General features: G+C 34.3%; 1 protein-coding gene across 5 annotated transcripts in view; it reads left to right on the top strand.

Annotated features, from left to right (window-relative positions):
- ERBB4 (erb-b2 receptor tyrosine kinase 4) overlaps positions 1–27,501 on the top strand; it is a 1,157,734-nt gene that overhangs the window by 878,650 nt on the left and 251,583 nt on the right. For all 5 annotated transcript variants that reach the window (XM_032354684.1, XM_032354682.1, XM_032354680.1 and 2 more), the window contains 3 exons: positions 15,680–15,812; positions 20,579–20,672; positions 26,226–26,380. In XM_032354684.1, coding sequence (XP_032210575.1) covers positions 15,680–15,812; positions 20,579–20,672; positions 26,226–26,380 — 382 coding nt within the window. The remainder of the gene's footprint in view (positions 1–15,679; positions 15,813–20,578; positions 20,673–26,225; positions 26,381–27,501) is intronic.

Below are 27,501 nucleotides of genomic sequence, written 5' to 3'. Positions count from 1 at the left end.
ATCTTAATAAAGGAAGGGTTAATTTGGGTTATCTGGGCAGGCCCTAAGTGTAATCATATGTGTCCTTATAAGAGGGAGGTAGAGGGAAATTTGACTAAAGGAGAAGGTGAAGTGATCATGAAAACAAAGGTCAGAATGATAGCAGCTACAAGACAAGGGATGCCCAGGTGATCTCTAGAAGTTGAAAAAGACAAGGAACAAATGATTTCCTGAAGCCTCAAGAAAGAATCCGCCTTGCTGATACCTTAATTTTAGTCCACTAAGACATATTTTGGACTACTGACCTCCAGAACTCTGAGACTAAATTTGCATTGTGTTAAATGCTAAGTTTAGGTTATTTGTTAAAAATGCATAAAGAAATTAATCCAGCACTCTTTTAATGACAGAAGCCCAACTCAAATTATTTTAGTCTAAAGAAGAGGTCGTAGATGGAAACCCAAAGGAACCAAATAGCTATACTTATATCAGACAAAATAGAGTTTAATTGAAAAATGTAACAAGATGGGGCGCCTGGGTGGCTCAGCGGGTTAAAGCCTCTGCCTTTGGCTCAGGTCATGATCCCAGGGTCCTGGGATCGAGCCCCACATCAGGCTCTCTGCTCTGCAGGGAGCCTGCGTCCTCCTCTCTCTCTGCCTGCTTCTCTGCCTACTTGTGATCTCTGTCAAATAAATAAATAAAATCTTTAAAAAAAAAAAAAGAAAAAGAAAAATGTAACAAGAAAAAAGTGTAACAAGAGACAATGAAGGTCATTATATAATGATAGGGTGATGAATTCACCAAGAAGATATAACAATTGTAAATATATATGCAAGCAACAACAAAGCGTTCGAACAGATCTCAACAATATAATCAAGGTAGGGGAATTTAATACCCCACTTCCAACAATGGATAAATCATCCATACAGAAACTCAATAAGGAAACATTGAAATTGAACTATACTTCAGAACTAATAGACCTAACATAAAGAAAATTCCATCCAACTGTAGCAGAATATATATTCTTCCAATCACACATGGAACTTTCTGCAGGATATATCATGTTTAAGTCACAAAGGAAGTCTTAGCAAATTTTAAAAGATGGAAGTCATACCAATTACCTTTTCTGACCATAAAGGTATGAAATGAGGAATCAATAAAAGGAGGAAAACTGGAAAATCCACAATACATAGACATATAACAACCAATTGGTCCAAAAGGAAATAAAAAGAGAAGGCAACTAGTATTTAAAAAAAAAAAAAAAAGAAAGAAATGAAAACATGGCATACCAAACTAATGTGATGCAGCTAAAGAAGTCCTAAGAGAAGTTCATAGCAATAAATGCCTACATTTAAAAGAAAGAAAGAAAAGAAAGATCTCAAATAAAAAACCTAAACTTTATACATCAAGAATTGGAAATCCACCACTAAATGAAGTCCAAAGTTAGCAAAAAGAAGGCTATAACAAGGATCAGGACAGAAATAAATGAAATAGAGAAAAAAAAAAGTATTACTAAAATGGATAGCGGCTTTTTGAAAAGAGTAACAAATTGGCAAAACTTCCGCTACATTTACCAAGGTAAAAAGAAAGAGGACTCAGATAATATTATAAACAGAAGAGGAAGCATTACAACTGATACTACAGAAATACAAAAGATCCCTAGGAGATTACAATGAACAGGTATATGGCAACATATTAGACAACCTAGAAAAAAAATGGGTAAGTTACTAGAAACATACAATCTAACAAGTTTGAGTCATGATAAAAACAAAAACAAAAACAAAAACAGGGAATCTCAATAAACAGTAAAGAGATTGAATCAGTCATCAAAAACTCCCGACATAGAAAAGCCCAGGAGCAGATGGTGTTCTTGGTAAGCTATACCAAATATTTAAAGAGAATTATGCCAATCTTTCTCAAACTCCTCCAAAAATTGAAGAGAAAGGAATAGTTCCAAATTCATTTTACAAGGCCAATATTGTCTGAATATTAAAGCCAGATAAAGACACTATAAGAAAAGAAAGTTACAATCTGATATTTCTGATGAATATTGATGCAAAACTCCCCAACCAAGTATTAGCAAACTGAACTTAATAGCACATGAAAAGAATCATTCATGATGATCAAGTGGGATTTATCCCTGGGATGTGAGGATGTTTCAAAATATGCACATCATTAAATGTGATGCATGATATTAAGAGAATGAAAAGCAAAACTTATGATCATCTCAATAGAAAAAGAAAAAAACATTTGACAAAATTTAACATCCTTTCATGAAAAAAGCTCTCAAGAAATTAGATATAAGAAGAAATAGAAGAAACATATTACAACATAATAAAGACTGTGTATGAAAAAGACACAATTTAGGAATACTTAGGAAAAACTCTGACCAAGGAAGTAAAAAATTTGCACTTCAAAAACTACAAGACTGATCAAAGAAACTGAAAACAGGAATAAATGGAAAGATAACCCACATTCATGGATTGGAAGGGTTAATATTTCTAAAATGCCTAGACTACTTAAAGTCATATATATCAAAATTCCAATGACATTTCTCACAGAAATAGAAAAAATGATCCTAAAATTCTTATGGAACTATAAAAGATTCTGAATATCCAAAGCCATCTTGAGAAAGAACAAAGGTTGAGGCATCACACTTTCTGATTTAAACTACATTACAAAGCTATGGTAGTTGAAGGAGTATGTACTGGCACAAAAACAGGTACAGACTAATGGAGCAGAATCAAGAGCCCAGAAATAAACCCACACATACATAGTTGATTTGATAAAGGAGCCAACAGTATTCAGTAGGGGAAAGAATAGTCTCCCCAATAAATGATGTTGGGAAAACTGAATATTCAAGTGCAAAAAAACAAAATAGGACCCCTATCTTACACCACTTACAAAAACTAACTGAAAATAGATTAAGAACTTTAACATAAGACCTGAAACCATAATATACCTAGAAGAAAATGTAGGAAGTAGTAAGCTCCTTAATGTTGGTCTTGGCAATGGTTTTATGAATACAACACCAGAAGCAGAAGCAAAAAGAGCAAAAATAAACAAGTGAGACTACATCAAACCAAAAAGTTGCTGTACTGAAAAGAAAAAAATCAATAATACGAAAAGGCAGCCTTCAAATGGGAGAAAATATATGCAAATCATATATCTATCTGATAAGGCATTAATGCACAAATTACATAAGAAACCCATATCACTCAATCCTATTTAAAAATGGACAGAGGAATTGAGGAGACTTTCTGTAAAAAAAAGACATACATATGGCTAACTAGTACACGAAAACAGGTGTTCAACATCACTAATCATCAAGAAAATGCAGACTAAAACCATACCTCACACATATTAGAATAAGACAATCTATCACAAGTGTGAGGATGTAAAGAAAAGAAAACTCTTGCATACTGTTTGTGGGAATATAAATTGATGTGGCTACTAGGGGAAAACAACATATAGGTTCCTCAAAAAATTAAAAAGAGAACTGCCACATGATCTAGCAATCCCATTTTTAGGTATATGTGCAAAGAAAATCAAATCCAGATCTCAAAGAGATATCTGCATACCTATCTCCACTGCAGCATTATTCAGCCAAAAGAAAGAATGAAATCTTGTCATTTGCAACAATGTAGATGGAGCTAGAGTGCATAATGCTAAGTGAAATAAATGAGACAGAGGCCGACAAATACCACATGATTTCACTCATATGTGGAATTTAAGAAACAAAGCAGGTGAACATGGGGATGTGGGGCAAGAGACAAACCAAGAAACAGACTCTGAATTGTAGAGAACACACTGGGAGTTGCTAGAGGGGAGGTGGTCGGGGGATGGGCTTAAGTAGGTGATAGGTATGAAGGAGTGCACTTGTGATGAACACCAGGTATTATGCAGAAGCGATGAATCACCAAATTCTACAATTGAAACTAGTATTATACTGTATGTTAACTAACTAGAATTTAAATAAAAATTTAGAGAAAGAAAAAAAAAAGATCCTTACTCTCCTATTTAAAACCTTCCAACAGCTTCCCACAACTCTTTCGACAAAGCAGAAAATCTTATAAATGGCCAGTAAGTCCTGCATTATCTGGCCCTTGTCTACCTCACTAGTTCATCTGATACTGCTTTCCCACTCACTGTCTGTGTCCAGCCAAGTTTCTAAAATCACTAATCTTGTTCCCTGCTCAGTCTCTCTTGGCTAGAGTTGTGATTCCCAATTTCCCCCAGCCCTCTTTGCTTTAAGAATTGCTACTTAGCAGAAATGTGAATGGCTGGCCAAAAGACAACAGTGATCAAGCCTGCAAGGCCTCTGGTATCCTGGCACCTTGTAGGCCCTCTTGAGCATATGAAAGTTTCGTTGAAACCTCCCTTCCCCTCACCTTCCCCCAACTGCAAGGTACATAACCTGCCATCTCTCACAACCCGGGCAGCAGCTCTTCCTGCCCACGGGTCCTGTCCCCGCACTTCAATAAACCACCATTTTGCACCAAACAAACAAACAAACAAACAAAAAGAATTCCTACTTATCTTTCTCATCTCAGTTCCTTCTTATGTGGACTGACCTCATGTGACCTACCCATTAGGTTAGAAGAACTGATATATTCTGTCAGTGCTCAAGCTCTCTCTCTCTCTCCCTCTCAATGATTATCTAATGCTTGTCTCCTCAACTAGACTATAAGGTCTAGGTAAGACAGTATGTATTTTATTTCATGTTTTCATCATATCCTCATTTCTTGGCAGTGTCCAGCATAAAGTAAGTAGTTTCTCAGCTTATTTTAGAAGTAAACACATGAATATGCGTCTGTGTTTTCACATTTCTTTTACATGTATTTACTGAGGACTTAATTTAGATAAGTGATTAAATTAAATTAATACTGCATTAAATACTCTGTTAATGTGATCTATTCTTCATCATAACCCTGAAAGGGAGGTATTACCATTCACGTTATATGTGAGCAACACATGAATAATTGCCTGAGGCTACATGGCTAGTCATAGAGTAAGGATTTGAACCTGTACGGGTCTGATTCCAAAACTGAACTACTGCAACTAAATCATATTTATTAGACTTAAAAAACAAGCTAACAAAAAAAGATTACTGGTGTCTGTCTAAATATATTCCAGACCAAATCCATTCCTCTATATAATAAGTAATGCAAACAGTATAGATGGTCTAGTACAATGAAAGAAACTCTATTTTTTTCTGCATATTTTGAACTAATGCATTTACTCTAACACATGGAACATAGTAGCAAGAACCATTGTTTAGGCTTGCCTCTGTTTTAATAAAAGCAGGTTCAATATTCCATATAAAGGTTGAAATACAAAGCAGATTATTATAACTCCAAGTTTTTAATAGGTACAATTCAGATGAGATAAAGAAAAATCTATTTTACAGCTTCCAGAGAAAACAGAGCACGTTACAGAGCATGTTAAAGGTTGCCTAATAGCTACATTGGTTAAGTTTTTTTAGAGACACTTGTAATGTCTTTTTGAACTATAAGCCATTGAATAGGCCTTCTATTCCTTCCCATGTGACTAACACTCTGGGAGGTCAAAGAACTGTTGAATTCTGGGTGCTGATTGAAAAATTATTTTTTCTAAAGAATTTCAAAGTAGCTTTCTTGGCCTTTTTTTCTGTGCTGTGTGGAGACACTTCTCCTGGTTTCACTCTGGAGAAAATGATCAACCAGCCTTTAAGACCATCATCTAGTGGTTTGGAAAAAATGAGAAGAAAGTTAATTGTTGTGGTTTTCTGTTTATTATTACTTTCCTCCGATAGATCTTGATCTAAAACTGTTCTAAAATTGAGCATTTGAATTCAGACTAAGGGAGACAGTTGGCAGTAGAAAAGAAGGTAGGCGCTTTGGTGAAGCTAAAATTCTCCTCTCCACATAATACAAAGTGTGTAACAGAATAGCAAAGCAGGCAGGTTTCACTTTTCCATATATTGGGAGAGAAAAGAAGGGATTAAAGAATGAGGCTTCAAACCTGAGAAAAATTAATATAAAGTGGTGAAATAGACAAAAGGTTGATGGGCTATCATAAAATTGGCAATAACCATGGGAAATTAATGGCTTTGTCAACATTCTGAAGCAAGAAATTAAGCATATATTTGAGAGACTTGGAAGTTGACAAAGAATTTGAAAGCTTAATTTTATTTTCTATAAGGATTTGAAAGTGATGAATGCAAATCAGATTCATGACACTGTGATGTGATTTTGAATATACTCTGCTTGTATTTACAAGCTGCTTTTATAATATAACTTTTTTTCACTTTTAAGGATTTACTCTGATGCAAGTATACATTAGAATTGTATGTAAATATATATGTTTCAGAATATGGACTATAAATAACCTTAAAATGGCTGAATATTTATAAACATGGGTATTACAACTTTTTATTAGTTAATATCATGAGTTTTTTGCGTCTTTCTAGCTCTTTATTACATAGAATTTGATCTTAATATGTTTATGTTCAGTCAGCTTAACTGAACCGTTATTTTTACTCCTTACATCTTCATTGGTTAGTGAAAGTCACTTATAAATCTAGAGAATCAATGATATGAAACTATGTTAGGATTCCATTTCAACTGACATTTCTTTTGTACAGTGGGAGAACTCTCTTTCTTTGCATTATGAATAAATAAGAAAGAACTCTTGCTATTAGTTCAAAATAAAAATAACAGATAAGCTGTCAGCCTTTCCCAAGTAGAACATTGACTCATTCAATTTTTGAAATCTCTACATGATATGAAGAAAAAAATAGTTATAATATGTGGTATTCAACTTAATAAATCTTAATAAATTCAACTTAATAAATCAATTAAATAAAACCACAATTTAGTAAAGTCACAAATTTTATGACTTACCTAAAATAATTAATAATGTATTTAAGAAGAGGTACAATGTTATTTATCTACATAGGAAAACACTCTATTCAGTCTCTGTTCTTTCAGACTATCTTTAAAAATTACATTTCTGTATTATTTAGGATTATGATTATAAAGTAAATAAATTAAAACAAAATAGAAGGAATTATAATTTTCAGTAAAATTTTGTGAGTGCTTAGAAGTTGTGTGGGACATTTTGGAGATTTATTATATAAAAACTTTTGTTTATAAATAAACAGCAAGTAATCCCATGTTGAATTTAAGAAATACAACTTATTTACTCTATTACTATTAATAGTGATCTATCACTATTACTAGTAATCAAATTACTATTCCTACTTAAAAAAAAAAAAAAACCTAGAATGTCCTTTTCTGGCCAAGATACAATAACAGAGATCAGAGTTACCCCTCCCCATGAAACGACCAAAAGAAGGACAAAATGTATAAAATGACAGTTGGCAAGAGAATTGATATCAGATAATGAAGGAGAGTGATCCCTAAGAGTGAAGAAACAAATGACATGAGCCTGGTAATTTGCTCTAACTACCTTGAGAGAATTTTTAGACCATGGAACAGTCAGGAGGGACCCAGGAAGAATTCCAAAAACTGCTTGAGTTGAGAAGGCAAAACTGAGAGTCCAGGAAGACCAAGGCAGCTGGAGTTTGCAGTCAGAGTGCCAGAGAGAGGGAGAGCGAGAGAAAGAGAGAGAGAGCAACACCAAGGGAAAACTGCACAGAAAGAAATACCAAAGGACATCCTTTATTCAGGAGAAAATGATACCAGATGAAAATATGGATCTATATATGGAATGAAGAGCACCACATAGATAAATATATATAATCTTATTATTTAATTCTCTTCAAAAGGCACTCTAAGTGTTAAAATAATGAGTGTGTGGTGAATACTGTAGAGAACAGAATATCTGGCAATAGTTTAAAGGTTAAGAATGGAGAAATATATATATATATATATATATATATATATATATATATATATCTCCTATCTTAGGGTTCTTAGAGCATACATGAAGTAGTAGAAAATAATGAAATAGTAGTAGAACATGATGAAAATAGGCTGCAGTAAATTAAAGATGTATACTGGGATTTCTGCTTCAGGGAAGATGAATTAAATGTACCTTTCCCTATTCCCTCTGCTATGCACAACTGAAAACCTGGGCTTTGTATATAAAAGAAACATAAGATTTTGAAACTTGGGGAGATGAAGGAAGACAGGTTTGGCAACTTGAAATTCAAGAAAGGACGTAGATGTGAGTCTTGTAGGTTTTTGTTTTGTTTTGTTTTGTTCTCTCTCCTATATCACGGATTTGGAGGTGAAGACTGACTCAGAAACACTGACAGATGCAGACCAAAAAAGCTACAACAAAATCCTATTCTTTCTGTCCAAAGGACCAGGAAAGGGACATACTAACTAGAGCAGAGATCTTTTAGACAAACTGCTTTACTCTATGCAAACACCATAGGAAAAAAAAATGTGGCTCCAACTTCATCAATGCCAGGAAAGGAACGGGGAGTGTAGGCTTTTACCCTCACCAAGCTATAATGAAGTACCCCAACCTCCCTGGCACATAATGTCAGAGGAGGTGGGTTATGGAGCTGAGAGTTTCATCCCATTGGGTGGTAAAGAGAACTGGCAGGACCACGTTTAAAACACCACTCTGACACTTGTGGCCTGGGGCATTTTAGCCTCTCTGAGCCGCTGCCCTTCTGTAAAATTAATAATTATTTCTACTTCACATGATGATTTTTAAGATTAAGATCCATATATGAACAGAGAATACCAAGAAAAAGGAAGTTACAAACCAAACCAATGTATTGCTCAAAGAATATAGAAGCAAAAATCCTTAACAAAGTATAGCAAATAGTATTCAACAATTCAACAACATATACAATTAATTATACAGCATAACCAAACAGGGTTTATTCCAGGGACACAAGGCTGATTCAATATAGAAAATCAAACAGTGTAATATACCATATTTAATAAAAAAAAGAAAGATCACATGATCATATTAATGAATATAGAGAGTGTATCTGGAAAATTATGAAGAGGAATTGTTTGGAACCTAGGGCTAAACAACGAGAATTTGAAGTTGTCACCAAAACCACAGTATATAAAGGGAAAAATTGATAAATTGGATTTTATAGCTAAGAACAATTGCTCTGAATAAAGATCTTATTGAGAGGATGAAAGTACAAGCTACAGATTGAGAGAAACTATTTTCAAATCAGATGGAGAGAGAGAGAAGTTAGATGTTAGATAGGTAGATAGATAGATAGATAAATAGAATATATAAAGAACTCTCAACATTGAACAGTAAAAGTGTCTAATTAAAATGGGCAAAGACATAATGATACACTTCACTAAAGAGGATATACATGTAGCAAATAAGCATATTAAAAGATGTCAATATTGGGTGCCTGGGTGGTTTAATCAGTTAAGCGTTAGACTTGGTTTTAGCTTAGGGCATGATCTCAAGGTCATGAAATAGAGCCCCATGTCAGGCTCCGTGCTCAGAGTCTGCTTGAGATTCTCTGCCTCTTACCCTCCTCTCTTAAAAAAAAAAAAAAAAAAAAAAAAAAAAAAAGAGTCTTTAAATTATTTTCTTAAAAATATGCCAAAATTATTATCCATTTTATGGAAATCAAAATTAGATCCACAATGAGATATCACTATACACCTATCAGAATGGCTAGAATTAATAGAGTGACAAAACCAAATGCAAGAGAAAAAACGAGTTGATTCATATACTCCTGGTGAGAATGTAAAATGGCTCAACCACTCTAGAAAATAGTTCAGCACTTTCTCAGAAACAGCAAATATTAAGTAAAATAACCCTATCATATGACCTAACAATTATACCCCTGGGCATTTATTCCAAACAAATGAAAATTTATATTTACACAAAGACATATAAACAAATATTATAGAGCTTTATAGTGCAACATTAGGGATTCTTGTGTGATGGAGATCTTCTGTTACTTGACTGTATCAATGTCAATATTCTGTTTGTGTCATTGAGCTGTATAGTTCTCCAAGATCTTCCCGTTAGAGGAAGTTGGGTAAAGGAAACATGGATCTCTCTGCAGTATTGCTTACGAGAATTTATAGTTATCTAAAAATAAAAACACCAAACAACAGATTTTCAGTGTAGATGAGGCCAAATTATATTGGAAAAGATGCCATCTAGGATTTCATAGCTAGAGAGAAGTGAATGCCCAGCTTCAAAATTTCAAAGGGCAGCCTGATTTTCTTGTTAGGGGCTAACACAGCTGGTGACTTAAGGTGAATCTAGTGCTCATTGATCATTCTGAAAATTGAAGGACCCATAAGAATTATGCTAAATCTACTCTGTGGCCTCTGAATGGACAACAAAGCCTTAATGACAGCAATCTGTTTACAATATGGTTTACTGACTATTTTAAATCCACTTTTGAGACCGGGTACATGGAAAGAAAGATCCCTTTCAAAATATTACTGCTCATTGACAATTCACCTGGTCACCCAAGAGCTCTGATGGAGGTATATGAGATTATTGTTTTTATGCTTTCATACAACACCCATTTTGCAGACCATAGATCAAAAAGCCCATTTTGATTCTTAAGTCTTATTATTTTAAAATATATTTCATAAGGCTATAGTTGCCACAGACGGTGATTCCTCTGATGGATCTAGGCAAAATGCATTGAAAACCTTCTGGAAAGGATTCACCATCCTAGATGCCACTAAGAACATTTGTGATTCATGGGAGAATGTCAAAATATCAACATTAAAGGAACTTGGAAGAAGTTGATTCCAACTTAAATGGATGATTTTAAAGGGTTCAAGACTTAAGCAGAGGAAGGAACTGCAGATCTGGCTGAAATAATAAGAGAACTAGAATTAGAAAAAATAAATAGAAGCAAATGAAAATGAAAACACGACAGTTCAGAACCTTTGGGATACAGCAAAGGTGGTCTTAAAAGGGAAATATATAGCAATACAGGCCTTCCTCATGAAACAAGGAAAGTCTCAAATATACAACTTAACCTTGCACTTACAGGAGCTGGAAGACAATATCCTCACTGGGGAAAAATTGAGAGCTTTTCCCCTAAGGTCAGTAATATGACAGGTTGCTCATTCCAACATAGTACTGGAAGTCCAAGCCTCAGCACTCAGACGACAACAACAACAAAAAATAAAATAAAATGCATCCAAATCAGGAAAGAAGACAAACTTTCACTCTTCTCAAATGATGTGATACTCTGTGTAGAAAATCCAAAAGACTCCAGCAAAAAATTGCTAGAACTGATACAGGAATTCAGCAAGGTCACAGGATATAAAATCAATGCACAGAAATCAGTTGCATTTCTAATACATGAACAATGAGGAAGAAAAAGGAGAACTCAAGGAATCAATCCTGTTTACAATTGCACCCAAAATCACAAGATACATAGGAAGAAACCTAACCAAAGACATTAAGGATCTGTACTCAGAAAACTATAGAACACTCATTAAAAAAATTGAGGAAGACACACCAAAAAAATGGAAAAACATTCCATGCTCATGAATTGGAAGAACAAATATTGTTAAAAATGTCTGTGCTACAAATTATGTGGTGTAAAGATACAATATTTAACTTTTACTTAATGAAACACTCCTTCCTGGGGGAAAGAAAAAGAAGGAGAAATAACAAGGAACTTCTTGAGGCAGAAGAAAAATTTACCTTATCAAGGTGATTGTAAGTGTAAGTGTAAGTAGAGCATAAACCATGAGTAGATATGGAAGAAATAAGAGTGGTTATTACTGAGTCTAGATGTTGAGGAATTTAAAAATGATCTGGTGAGATTTTAAATGTATAAAAAAGTCTATGCTTGAGATACCTCTAAACACTTTTTTACTTTGCTCTTGTAATTAAAACATTTTAAAGTTGGCTTTATTAAGTAACAGACTATGCTTTATAAAAATAACAACAAAATATGAATTTTAGGTTAGTGTTACACATTAGTGCTACACATTCAATACAATCCCTATCAAAACATCTTCAGAGATGGAACAAACAATCCTAAAATTTGTATGGAACCAGAAAACACCCCAAATAGACAAAGGAGTGTTGAAAAAGAAAACCAAACCTGGAGGCATCACAATTTCAGGTTTAAAACTATATTACAAAGTTATAATCATCAAGTCAGTATGGTACTGGCACAGAAACAGACAGATATCAATAGAACAGAAAAAGGAACCCAGAAATGGACCCACAACTCTATGGTCAAGTAATCTTCAACAAAGCAGGAAAGACTATCCAATGGAAAAAAGATAAGTCTCTTCAAAGAATGTATTGGAAAAATTGGACAGTCACATGCAAAAGAATGGACCACTTTTCTACACTATAGAGAAAAATAAACTCAAAATGGGTGAAAGACCTAAATGTGAGACAGGAACCCATCAAAATCCTGGAGGAGAATGCAGATACCAACCTCTTTGACCTTGGCTGCAGCAACTTCTTGCAAGACACACCTCCAAAGGCAAGACAAAGAGTGTTTTTAAAAAATGGTACTGGAAATGTTGGTTATCTATATGCAAAAAATGAATGGATCTTTACATACTGCTTGTGATAGTGACTTCTATGTGTCAACTTGACTGCGTCATTGGTGTCCAGATATTTAGTTAAACATTATTTCTGAGTGTATCTATGAGGGTGTTTCTGGATGAGATTAGCATTTGAATTTGTAGGCTAAGTGAAACAAAATAGGGAGGCATCATCCAGTCCGCTGGACGCCTGGAAAGAAGAAGAGAAAATTCACTCTCTCCAGTCTGACTTCGGAGCCAGGACATTGGCCATCTCCTGCCCTTTGGATGGGACTTATACCATCTGTGGTAACAGTTCTCGGCCTCTGGACTGAGACCAAAACTATGCTTTCCTGGGCAAATGATGGGATCCAGTTCCTTATAAGAAATCATATGTATCCTGTTCATTTTGTTTATTTTGTTTCTCTGGAGAGTACCATACAGTACCATAGGGTATTATTTTGGATATGCAAATCAAAACTAGAATTGGATATCACTACATACTTATTAGGAAGGATACAATTAAGCTGACTGATCATATGAAATATTGGCAAAAATGTGAAGGAACTGTAATTCTTGAGTTGAGCTTATTACTATTGGGAATATAAAATGATACAACTAGTTTGACAAACAATTTGACCATTCCATGAAAAATTAATCTTATACCTACTATGTCCATTTTACTCCTAGGTGTTTACTGAAGAAAAATGAAAACATATGGCTATACAAAGACTTGTGCATGGATGTTTATAGTAGATTTTATTTATTTATTTATTTAGAGTGTGTGGGAGCAGTGTGGGGAGGGGCAGAGAGAGAGGGAGTGAGAGAAAATCTTAAAACAGGCTCTATAATAAACACAAAGCCTGATATTGGGCTTTATCTTATGACTTTGAGATCAAGACCTGAACTGAAATCAAGAGTCAGACACTTAACTGACCAAGACACATAGGTGCCCCTATAGTAGCTTAATTTTTAATAGCACAAAGTGGAAAACAGTCTAAATGTGTGGCAATAGGTGAATGGTTTAAAAAATGTTGCATATCCAAACAATGGAATATATTTAGTAATAAAAATGAATGAATATTGATACACACAGCAACATAGATAAATCTCAAAATAATTGTTCAAAGTGAAAAAAAACTATATAAGAGAGAGTACATACTCTATGCTTCTATTTATATAAAATTTTAAGAAAAAGTGCAAACTAATGTATATTAAGTAACAGCCGATCAATGGTCGTCTGAGAGGGATGGGGAAAGAGGAAGGGATTACATAAGGTCATAAGAATTCTTTTGGAGTTAATGGATACATTCATTACTCTAATTATGTATATGGTTCATGATTGCATGCATATGTCAAAATATCTATTTGTACACTTTAGGTATGAGCTATGTATTATGTATCATGTATACCTCAATGAAACTGCCAAACACACTAACGCACAGTTACATAGTTTCTCTCTTAAACTATGTTGGAAGAGATTATTCAATTAAGCAAAAAGTAAAGTAAAAAGACTTGGTAGTCTCACACCGCCTTGAGAAAAAATTTTCCACAGTTTAGCATAGGGACCCCCTTTAGGCTGCACGATATAAGAGGAAGAATACATGAATTGGACGATTCTATTTTACTTTTTTAAAACAAGTTAACATCATGAATGCTGGCAATTTCTTTCTCAAAACTATGTTTAAAAAGGTAGAATTCATGGACATCTTCCCCTGTTTATATTACACTCGCGTATTATCTCAACCCATCCTACAAATGCTCTTGTTATGACAACTTACATCCTATAATAATTAACCTTGGTATATAATGGGAAGATAAAGATTTTTTGATGTGCTTTTTGAATCTTGGAAATTCCCAATATTTTATGAAAACCACATGCAGTTGTGTTTCAGATGACTCAAATCACTTTACAGACATTTGAGGTCTTTATAGGCCCTTCCTATTCAACATCTAGTATCCCTTTACTAAAATCATGTTATTCCACATAAAGAGCAATATTCTTTTTTTTTTAACTTTCTGATTTTTTTTAATTTTTTTAAATTTATTTTCTGCATAACAGTATTCATTGTTTTTGTACCACACCCAGTGCTCCATGCAATCTGTGCCCTCTATAATACCCACCACCTGGTTCCCCCAACCTCCCACCCCCACCTGCCCCTTCAAAACCCTCAGATTGTTTTTCAGAGTCCATAGTCTCTCGTGGTTCATGTCCCCTTCCAATTTCCCCCAACTCCCTTCTCCTCTCAATCTCCCCATGTCCTCCATGCTATATGTTATGCTCCACAAATAAGTGAAACCATATGATAATTGACTCTCTCTGCTTGACTTATTTCACTCAGCATAATCTCTTCCAGTCCCGTCCATGTTGCTATAAAAGTTGGGTATTCGTCGTTTCTGATGGAGGCATAATACTCCATAGTGTATATGGACCACATCTTCCTTGGAGCAATATTCTGAATAAATGTTAATATAAAAGGAAACAGAGATGGTGAGCTTAAGTGGCAATTTTAAAACAGTCCCCAAATTCTTTGGCAGCACTTTCATTAGCAGATTCTATAGAGACAAAGCTAAAGATCATTGCGACTACATTCATCTCTTTACGTCCTCATCAGTGACCACTACAATTTGTTTCGCATAGTTGCAAAACCCTTTCTTTACATGTGCCAATTCGACTAAATATCAAGGCAAGCAGAAGCCTGTAAAAAACTTGTATTTTATTTCCATTTCTCTCATTCCTCCTGCCTTCCAGATATTCTTTTTCTTTCTCTACATGTTATTTTTTAAAGACAATTATTATTCCATTCCTTCATGAAGCTCTCATATGGATGTGAAGTGAAAATTTTTGGTGTCTTAGTGGAACAAAGGGTTGGGTTGAGAAAGGCATGGTTTGCTCCTTGCCTTAATGGGAAGGTTAATTGCTATCACCCTTCCTTCCTAGAATTTTGATGTAGACAATCTACGTTTATTCATTCTTATGAAAAATGTAGTGGTTCTACACACATAGTGATGGAGCTCTGTGATATAGAAGAAGTTGACAGTGGTGTGGGTCACACTGAGTAGGCAGACTGAGTTATCTGCTACACATCCCCTTCAAACCAGTTTCTTCAGAAATAGCATCATTGGGCAGATTCACATTAAAATGGTTAAACGTTTGTTTGTTTTTTAATGGTTAAGTTTGAACACAGCCTTCTTTTTTATCTCACTCTTGAATTTGTCTTTTTCTTTTCCAGCTGCTGCGGGAATGGTGTGCAACCATCTGTGCTCAGGCGATGGCTGTTGGGGACCTGGCCCCGACCAGTGCCTGTCCTGCCGTCGTTTCAGCAGAGGAAGGAGCTGCATTGAGTCTTGTAACCTCTATGATGGGTAAGGCATCTCACCACGTCGCCTTTACCTCCTAAACTTTGAGGTGCTGATTGGTTCAGACTTTTAAATGATAAGAAAATGATAAAATTGCAGATTGTGTGTGCTGGTGAGGTTTTTAAGGGAAGACCTTTTTGCATAAAGGAGACAACAATGCATAGAGGAATTGTTTTAAGGGGAAAGAATTTTATTTGAAATAAGACAAGTCCAAATATGTACTATTACAAAAATTATACTGAAATAGACCATTCTTAATAAATTATAGCTGTGTATACTGAAACAAAATTGAAAGACATATTCTTATTTTCCTTATGAAGATTATGACAAGGAAACTTTTCTCCCAGATGTCCCAGTAATATTTTTTCACAAACTTGCCTCTTAATTTTCACCTAGAATTACTGAATAACTTTTGATTTTTTTCCATCAACTTATGTCTATAAGAAACAAAGAGTACATATTTCTATGTCTCTGACAACTGCTTAGCCCTATAGAAAAATTGCCTTTGTAGTTGAAGGGGTTTTTGGTGGTGTTCTGCCACTTTCTAAAGATAACCTAAGCAGTATTTTAAATCAGGAATTTTAAATTCCTTCTGGTGCTATAATAATCACATTGCCAATGGTAAAACCTAGTATATATATCTTGTTGCATGGCATTTCATGTACTCATAAAATCAGTTTATCATAACATACCATTTCATGCATCGCAGTTGTCCTTCATTAGTGTGATAATACATTTTTTAGTACTGTTCCTGAGTCACATTTTCTTATATTTCTACTGAAAGGATTTTCAACAGTTCTGTAAAAGTGCAGTTTTGAGGTTCTTTATTTCATTTCTTCTTTTACCTCATTTTATTTTTTTACAGATTCAAATGTTTATTGTTTTAAAATTATTTTTAAAGATGTCTTTTACAATGTATTTTACAAGATCTCTTCCAACATGTCTTTTTGGGTACAATATTTTGTTATTTAAATGACCTCTAAGTGGCTAAAGTACATCATTAGTACTGATGTAGTGTTCAGTGACTCATTATTTGCATATCAATACCCAGTGCTCATCACAACACATGCCTTCCTTAAAATAAGCAATTCTAAAGAGGGATCAAGCTCCAGAAACCAACTTCTCTAACAGCAACATCTTATAAACAATGAAAACTGGTAGAATGAAGTGTTGGCCAGTGCCATTTCAAGAGTCAAGCCAACACTCGAATTCAGGGCATCTGATTTCCATCCTGCTACTTTTCCAGATACTGTTCTTTTCTCTTAATATTTCAGTTTTAACCTTCTCATAAATGTGAACTGGATAAAAACGTGGATGCATATACCATCCTCTGTCTCACATCTGCAAAATAATAAAAGCAAAGCCAAGGAAAAATACCAGTTTTCTAATTAAACAACACTGACTTCCAAACTGCTTTTGAAAGTTTAACTTTTTCCAAGTCATTAGATCAAATGTACTAAAGAAATCTAAAGTTTTTTATGTCTTTTGCAGTAGCAGTAGGGCTCTAGGAAATCATGTTCAAGGGTTAGTTTGAAAGATAATAAATGAAAGTACCTTGTAAAAGTCTGATGTAATTCTAGCCTATGCAATGATAGATTTTCCCACCTCCACTCTTGTGGTACCGACTACTTTTTTCCAGCATTGCCGCACAGTTGAAACAGCCTTTGAGGAATAATGAATTAATCCTAGCCTCATTACTCCATCACTTTTAATCTTGGACAAAAAAACCAATTGTTCTAAACTTAGTTTTCTTATATGGAAAATGGGAATAATAATGGTGTCAACTTCATAGGATAACTATGGTTATTGAATGAGAAAATGCATAATAAAGGCTTGTTAAAAAAATTTTACTACTAAGATGATTATGATATTCTTTTTGTGTCTATTAATCTAAGCTGATTAGATGGTTAGGTAAAATAGTCACCTTAAAAATGCAGAAAACAAATACAAATAAGACAGTTACCAAAATCAGGGCACCTATATTTTTATAATTTTTATATGAAAAGAAATCCTCAAAAGAGGACTTTTTGAAGAGGAAAAGAAAATCAGTCATTTCCTGGCTGTTAGCATTCAAATCCAGGTCATAGAAACCACTGTATATAGCAACCCTTAACTACAGTGCACAAGCATCTAGAGTGAAAGAGAAAAATTGCAACGCAATCTTAAAATTGTCTTATTTGGCGACGTGGTCAAATGCTTTTACAACTTTAAGAACAACATAGAAACATCAGAAAGAGTGCCGATCTAGGTTCTTTATAGGAGTTTTTATATTTAGTAATCACACCTCTCATTGAAACACAATTTTTTTTTCCCTTTTACAAAGGATATTTACAAAAGGAAGTCTAGAGCTGTTAAGGATTTCAGGCCTATTAGTGTTGGTGTTGGGAACACTGGCCAGATTTGGGAAGGACTTGATTCCAGAGCATTTACTCTGAATCACAGGATTGGCTGAGGTAACACACACAGCAGGACTGTGGGAAATGCAGAGTAGTGAAATGTGACAGAAATCTCCATATGTAAAACTCAGCTCAGGGGCGCCTGGGTGGCTCAGTGGGTTAAGCCGCTGCCTTCGGCTCAGGTCATGATCCCAGGGTCCTGGGATGGAGCCCCGCATTGGGCTCTCTGCTCAGCCGGGAGCCTGCTTCCTTCTCTCTCTCTCTCTGCCTGCTTGTGATCTCTCTCTGTCAAACAAATAAATAAAATCTTTAAAAAAAAAAAAAAAAACTGAGCTCAGTAGACAGTGATTTGTTAGGTCAAACTCAGTGAAAGGTAATCTCTGGCAAAGTCGTAGTATAATCAATAGGAAACGGAAGAAAAAGCAATGAGGGAGACACTGACAATGAAGAGCAAAAGTAATAAAAATCATAAGGATCAGTTTTGAGAGCAGAAAGGAAGGGAGCCCAAAGCTACACAAATAGAAGTCTAGTCTATAGAAGAAAAGACAGGTATGCTGTATCTCCAAGACTTTTTAATGACATATTCACTTTATTCCTCAACTCTGTTTGTACGGAAGGGGTTTTCAAGAAGAGAAAGAAAAGCATGACCAATGTTTTAGTACCACAAAAATTATGACCTTCATTCAGTAATGTAACCCTTTAGCAATCCCAGAAACTATACTCAAAAAACAAACAAACAAAGAAACAACAACAAAAAGAATTTGCTGACGATTGCAGGTTTTGCAGTGTTTTATAATTTCATTATAGAAATGATACTTTTGAATCTCTTCACAATTGACCTACCATCCCACATATATGACCCTCTTCCCACATATCGGTCATTTTGACCTTTTTATTCTCAAGATTCCCGCTGTAAAGCCATGTATATAATCCATGTTGATAAAACATTGCAAAAGAAAATCTGTTTCTATGTAATTGCGCTTTTAAACTCAAGAAAATTTGTAAGAAGCTTAATCCATCACAAACCTACACCTCACTTTAAAAATGCAAAATCCATGTAAATAAATATGTGCATTGATACCTAACCAAACCATCAATTTGTGCTGTTTATTTTGAAAACCCAAACTTAATTATCTTGCTTTAGTGTATGTGTAATTTTAATTTAACCAACAGAAAAATAACCTTTATGATATAAGACTTTATGATAACCAAATAGGATAATTCACTATGAAAATAAGTGAACACTTCACTCTAGGGACAAGTAAATTTAAATTTATCACCTAATTAATCTATAATTGCCATATATGCAATGCTTTAAGTTTAGAATGATAGCTCATGTTATATAGACACAAAATAATCAGAAGCTATAAATATTTAGTCAAGTTTTATTAATGACTTATAGCTGGCATTCTAAAATTATCTTTACCCAGTGCTCCATCCTCTTATACATTATTAGGAATTAGATATTTAAACATAGTGTACCTAAGTGATACCCAATTATTGAAATGGAAATTTTACAGTAGATATTGATTAGAAAACTTACTATTGATAATATTTAATATTCATATAGCCACAATATGTAAGGTTGTGGGAAGGGATAACCATCATCCTAGATTTTAATTAGAGAGTTTTAGAATGTTACCATTTAGCTATTTTTTATATTATACTGTATATAATTACTTCAAAAAGATCTTAAACTGAAAAAGATGTTATGATATTAGATCAATAATCTAAGAATATAAAATCTGCCATAAAGACATATTTTCTCTAATTCTCCAAGGCAGCTATTTTAAAAGAAGAAAAGAAATCAAAGCATTTTTTGAAGTTTCACCAAAAATAAATTGAAGAGTCCTGGGATTTGAAGGACAGGGATGGGGAATATCATGTAACTTAGCAACAAGAAAAATACAATAGTTCTTTCAGAGTTTAAAAAATAAAGCTCAACCAAGAGTAAAATTTTATATAGAGACAAACAGGCACAGCTTTACTTTAAAAAAGGTAAAAATGATTCTGTTGTGTCATCAGAGGAGACATTCTTTTCTTTCTCTTTCTTTCTTTCTTTCTTTCTTTCTTTCTTTCTTTCTTTCTTTCTTTCAAAGACTGCTAGAATATCTCTGGCAAGAGAGAGGTTTTCTGAATGAGTCTATCGTTGAACCCATTGGAGGGCAAGGAGAGCCATCTGGCTGCAGTTTATCTTTTCTCCTAATGGAGAACTTATTCCTTAATGTACAGGGAAATGAGTCTGATGCTCCTGGCACATAGAGAAACAGACTCTAGAATTTACTCTGCCAATAGGGCTTTTAGCAGATGTTACTTCATTTGTTAAGTTGACAGCTTGTTTGCTTATACCACCTCATGCAGCTGATGTTTTCACAGGGAATTTCGAGAGTTTGAGAATGGCTCCATCTGTGTGGAGTGTGACCCCCAGTGTGAGAAGATGGAAGACGGCATCCTCACCTGCCATGGACCGGTAAGCTTGAAGACATCTGTCATTGTGTTGGCTTCCTTAGCTTCATGTGTGAATGTTATGTCATTGCTTTATCATTTATCCATCCATTCAACAGGTGTTTATAGCATGCAAGGGGGAAGGAATCGTGTTTGGTACTCTTCCCTCAAGAGGCTTATAGTTTAGTAGTAGATATGAAATATTTACAAACTCAATTTCTTAAATATTTATATCCCAGATCATGTATTTAAAAAGTGGATATGGATATGCCCTTGAAAATTGCAGTGTTGAAAAGAAAAGAGAACTTCATTAATAATTAGATTGAACCAAAATAATTGATAAGATATATATATGTTTAAATTGTTATAGGAACAAATGAGAGATAAATTAATCTGTCTTTGGGATAGAAAGTAGGGCATGAAGGAAAGCCATAGAGAAGTGATGTTTGAGCTATGCTGTGAAGAAGAAGAATCTGGAAAGAGGAAACATGCAAAGATATGCAAATGTAAAAATTCATGGTGTTTAAGGTAAACTATAACACATTCATATCAGTGTTTAATTATTTAACTGTTACGGCGTTGTGAAGGATTTTGTGAAGGACAGAAGTGAGAAGGCAAACATTTATAAACTAAAATCTTAAACAGTGTGATAAATACTATAGCAGAGAGAAAAACAGAGCTATGAGAATGGAAGAGAGGCTGTGGGATCAGGAAAGTCTTGATGGATAAGTTGGCATTTACTTGTTTGAAGTTAGCCAGATAGAGAAAATGGTAATTCTTTTTTAGACCTTCCTTTGGTTCCCATCATTCAAGCCTTTTCCCAATAATGAAGTCAATATGACTTTGTCATTCCAAAGTGTCATATTCATCCTTCTTTAGACAAATTTCCAGTTTTTTATGTATTGACTCATTTCTCAGTAGATTATTTGGGGACCAACATTTGGGTGTAGCTAAGAGCTTAGCATTACTCCATAAGAGTATAAAATATAAATATGCAATTTATATCGTACTAATTTTTCTACCAGAGTGCTTATTCAGCACTTAATTAGCTTAGGAAAAAAAATATCATTGAGCCTCCAAACTTCCATTAGGCCCCAATGAGCTGTTCTGGAACTTCATCTAAAGAAGGATGTGGAAAACTTGGACAGTTCAGAGGACTACCACAAGGATGATTAAGCTTGGAAAATCAGACCTCTGAGAAAAAGAAGTGGTGTGATTTGGCCTGAAGAACCAAAGTCTAAAAGACAATTTTATATGTAAATGATCTCCAAGTAAGTATGCAAAGGGTGTATTCGGCTATTTTCTGTCCCCACTAAGGATATTAATGGAAAGTACAATTAATCTGCAGCATGAGAAATGTGGATGCTGGAAAAAATGACATGAAACACAGGGAAGTAAAAATCTGAAATGGATTGTGTTAAAGCAAATCAAGTAATCTATATAAGACTTCTTTAAACACTAACATATTTAGGTACCAAAGTCAAAGAATAGAAAGCAATGTATCTTTCAGAGAGACTGAGACTTTAGAAAATGTGCAATTATAATCACAAAGCAGACTGCAAAACCAGTCCTGTGCTTTTTCTATTCCTCATGTTGCCTCCTATAGTATAAATGATGCTGGTAAATACTTAATTTATTAATTTTGTTAAATTTGTATGTTTTCACAGTGTATTCATTCTTTTGTTACTCAAAAGATTGAGACAGTTTATAAACTACACATTAAAAACCCTAATAGTTAATGTTTTTAAATCAATTTTCAAATTTATTTGCTAACTAAGAAAGAATGAAGAAACAGATTTTTAATGAACACATTTTGATTTTTTAATGACAGCATCGTCGAGCCAACAATCTACCTAGAATTACCACCCAAGGTTAACATTGTCAATTAATATGTGTAGAACTTCAGAAAGGCAATAAGTCAAAAGTAGGAAAGGTTTAGTAAGCCCTAATCATTCATTTGTGGAAGATCAGAACACAGAATCAAGAAAGCCTGTTTGTCACTAGATTAGTAAACCTTGAAATGCTAAGCAGGTAAGAACAATTTTAGGTTGTGGTGTCTGAGAAACAGGCTGGACCAAGCTCAAATAGTAGCCCAAACTGCTTTCACTAGGAGGTTGCTTGGCTTTCAGTTTTTACAATTTATGTTAAGTTTTTGCCTATATCTGGGTTCCATACTGATTATCACAACTAGAGACACAAGTGCTTTTATGTGTCATATAATAGGCATCTATCATTTGAAATACCTAATAAGTTCTGGAAAGTTTTTTGTGAGGGTGAAAATGTGATGAGACAGGGGAAAAGTCATAAAGCTGGTTGGGATTCCCATACCTGGTCTTACGACTTAGTATGTTGGACTCACACTTTCCTGAGCTGTCCATATTTCCCTAAGAATAATTGATATACATGCATATTTGTCAAATCTGTTACATCTGAAGCATACTATTACTTTTTCCATTTAAAGAAACTGAACCTATAATAATTAGAAAGTTCCATCAAAAAGTCAACCATGTATATGCTGTGAAGCTGAGGCTCAACTATAGAAGTGCCTCAAATTTTACATTCCATTCATTTCACTTCCTCCCTCCTCTGTCCCCGTAGGCAACAATTCTGTGAATAATAAGGATAATATGTTTTCAGCGAACATAACAGCCACATGTAAAATGGGATGGTATTATACTATTGCAGTGTGACTGAAATCTAGGATAATATTGGGAGGGCTAGCTTTGAGAGAAAGCAAGCCCCTGATTTTATATCCTTGTATGTCTGTACTTGGTATTTTTATTTTATTTATTTTATTTTATTTTATTTTATTATTTTACTATTTTATTTTATTTTTATTTTACAACTTTATCCTTTCTGCCTTACTTTCTCTACTCCTGTGTGTGTTCCTATCAAGAAAGATAAGAAAAGACATGTGAGAAGAAAGACAAGTAAGGAAAATCTGACAGAGTTTTAGAAGATGAGAATATAAGCCAAAGAGATTGAGGAAGAGAATGATAAAAGCTGAAAGAGTTGTTAAAGTCAAGTTAGTAAAGGTTGTGCTGCTATAACAAATAACCCCATATTACAGTAGGTTATAGGAACATGTTTAAATCTTTTTCATGTAAAGTGCACTACAGATCGGCCCTCCTCCTTGTGATGGTCTAGTGTTCTGAGATGCTTTTATATTTATGGGATTTCCATGTCTGCATAGAATCCCTGCCTCATGGCAACAGGGAAAGAGAAGGCTGGAGAGGTTAGCCCTGGCAGTCTCATAAACCACTTCTACGTAATTTCATTGTCTAAAACAAGACATACCTCACTCCTGGTGGGAGAAGAATTTCAGTCTTCCATGTAGCATGTAGCTAGAAGTGGAAGATAACTGAATCCTGGTGAATAGTAGCATTGTCTCTCACAGTAGTGACCAGAGAAAATCATCAATTGTCACTGAGGGAAAAAAATGTAATATTTCTATCAAGATTTAGCTTATTCTTTAGCTTTCTGGGTACCTAAGTGAGTCCAAGGGTAGCTCAAAATCAGAGATAAGGAACAATATTGCCTTCACCTCTGTTTTTTTATCATTGTATTTATTGATTCATTCACTGAACTTAGGTTCTTAAGAGCTTTGGGAATATAATGATAGAAGAGTAAGCATTAGACACACATATTTCTTTAAATCTCTTTATTATGGAAATGAGTTGGAGAATCTTTACATTTCATTTCATTTGGGATTTATCAGGACATTTTTTAGTTATGTCAACTTAGAACATTAGGCTTTGTATCATAATAATACAGTCAAATAGGTAAGAGATGCTTAAAAACAAGGGAACATATAAAACATTTTTGAAGTATACTTGAACATTAAGTGTGATTTTAATTTTAGTTTCATAGTATTTTGTGTCTTCCGATTTTACCTGGATATTATTTTACATCAGAAAAATTTTATAGAAAAATAATTCCTAATTTCTAATTTTGACTATAACTGCCTAATTTACTCATAGTTGGTTTTTATTCTTGTGTTCTGTAAGAAGACATCAGCATGTCCCTTGTATTGTACAATAAGTCATGCCACTGAGCATACTTGCACAGTAAATGATTTTGTATAGTAGATGGCATTACATGCCTAAGTACCCATGAGCAGGTGTTAAAATTGGAAGCATGTAAAGTGTTCTTTTTTGGTAGGAAATAAGAAGTTACCAATAGCAAACTCTTCAGATTGAATGGGGATTAGGTTTTGTAGGATAATTTTCTTTTAGCTCTAAGTCTCACATCAAAATAGTGAAATAGGTGCCTGATTGAACCTCACCAGTCCCAGAATTTCCTGAAACCTCCTCCTGATTATTTTTTCTTCTTTATGCCACTGTTCTTCATTAGCAACCTCAATCTTTAAATTTTAAAATATTATATTTATTTATTTCCTGATGTCTTGTATCACCAACTTGCAATGTCTGACTGCTTTTGGATTAACATATGTAGAGAGACTCTTGTGAGTGGACACTCCCTGACTAAAACATAGCTCTGTGAAATATTTGGTTATTGTTGACTCCCAAATTCACAATTTATAATTACAAACCTAATAAAATTAATTATCTCCCTCTGTACTTACTGTATCTTGTTTATCTAAATTGTGTTTAATGTGAACTATCATAACTGTCTAGCAATATGGACATATAGCTTTTGGGGAAGAGGTTCCAGAAAGTAGTCAAAGAAAAGAGGACCCTATGACAATAAGACAATATGATGGTTTGTTTTTTTTTTAAAGATTTTATTTACTTATTTGACACAGAGAGAGAGATCCCAAGTAGGCAGAGAGGCAGGCAGAGAGAGAGGGGGAAGCAGGCTCCCTGCTGAGCAGAGAGCCTGATGCAGGACTCGATCCCAGGACCCTGGGATCATGACCTGAGCTGAAGGCAGAGGCTTTAACCCACTGAGCCACACAGGCACCCCATAAAATTCTTTTATGTTTAATATGAGTTTTAAAGTTTACTTTTTAAATGACATTTAAACATATTTATATATTATTATTGCTTATTAGCATTCTGCATATTAGAAAATAATTGTATATTATAAACATAGATATACAAAGTGAGTTAGTTCTATTTAAATTTATTATGGTCATATTTTTATCACCTTTATTATTGGATAAGTTTCTCCAAATAATTTTCTTTGGCATGCACCTACTTCATTATTTGGGGCTTTTGATATTTGTTCATCAGAATGTGTCTTTATTGTGCTCTCAGTATTGAACTGTGATTTACTAAAATCCCTATAAATAGACATGTGAGTTTTAGCGTGATCACAAGCTGATTTGAGATGAAGTGTATTTGCCCAAACTAATTACTAATAATTCAACCACGGTACGTTTTAAAATTCGTTGTTCAAATAATCATGGACAACCCAAGGGAAGTTTACATCTCACTTTTACTTGGAAATGCCACAATAGGAACATCCCCATTGGTCGTTTCAAAAACGCTCTCCGGTTCCGTAGGGGACGATCGGCCACTCACTGAAGTGGTTTAGTCAGGAACTAAACCACATGAACGCTAGAGGAAACAAGATCCATTTTTCTTCCTCCATTGTTTTGTTTTTCACACTTCAGGGACCTGACAACTGCACAAAGTGCTCCCATTTTAAGGATGGCCCGAACTGTGTGGAAAAATGTCCAGATGGTTTACAGGGGACAAACAGTTTCATTTTCAAGTATGCTGATCAGGATCGAGAATGTCACCCATGTCATCCAAACTGCACCCAAGGGTAAGCATCCTTGCTGGCCAAGGACTTCGTCACACGGTATCTTTACCCTTGACACAGTCTACTAAATATATACTATTTCCTTATAAAACTCTATTCACCTATATGTTAATGTGTTTTGTGATTAATATGTTTTACGATAATATGTAAATATGATTCAAAGAGGAATACCTTCTAAGAAAATGGTTTATGCAAGCAAATGTATATACCCTTTCAGATATTTCTGTTAAACACTTAACTTAAATGCATTTTGTTGACACCTTTATGCAGCTGATGGCAAGTATACTTTGTATGGAGTGTGGAAATCCTTCCAAATTTTACTTGAGTTTGAAGATATCTTAGAAAAGAAAAGACAAGATAGTCATCAGACTTTTGAGATTTGTGCTTCATATATCTTTAGCAGAAACTTCCTGTTTATGTTTCTTTGTTATTATAACCATTGAAGGTGAGGATAGCTCTCTTTGCAAAATACTGCCTTGAATTACTCCTTCAACAACATATATGCAAAATAATGATAACAGGATAAAAAGGTCTATGTGCGTGGGGAGAACTTAGTGATATGTGTATCAATAAAATCACAAATACATTTTGGGAAAGTAATTTTATGGCAGGTTAACCTATAACTTAGAATTTCTTTGACCATTATAGGACAACTGAAAGATGGGTACATAGTTTTCTATTGTTTCAAAAGGATGCATTATAAAATGAATAATAATTAGGTTACCTTTGATACTGATAGCAGTTGAAAAACAAAGACATATTACAGAAAGAAGAAAAGCACTGAACTGAAAGAAATAATGTGACTCATCTAACATATTCCAACACCTAATTTTTTAAAAGACAGCAAATCTATTTTAGTAAGGGCTTTTCTTTTTCTTTCCTCCAGAACATGACTAATTTCAGACTTGAGGACAATTTAACATACTCTATTCTCCTTCTGTCCATAAATCCGCTTCTCCCTTATAAGTGCCCACACACAAGTGCACACACCCACGTACGGATACAGACACTGGTTTTTGAGAATCATCTCGGGTACTTTATATCTGGCAGCAAAGTATGAGATCCATAAAGAGATTTTCTGCCAGATTAAGAGCTGGCTGCTAGGGGATATTGAAGAAGTTAAG

This window comes from Mustela erminea, chromosome 8, assembly GCF_009829155.1.
Source record: "Mustela erminea isolate mMusErm1 chromosome 8, mMusErm1.Pri, whole genome shotgun sequence".
NCBI classification, from domain to species: Eukaryota; Metazoa; Chordata; class Mammalia; order Carnivora; family Mustelidae; genus Mustela; species Mustela erminea.
This window is presented reverse-complemented; position numbering and strand designations above follow the sequence as displayed.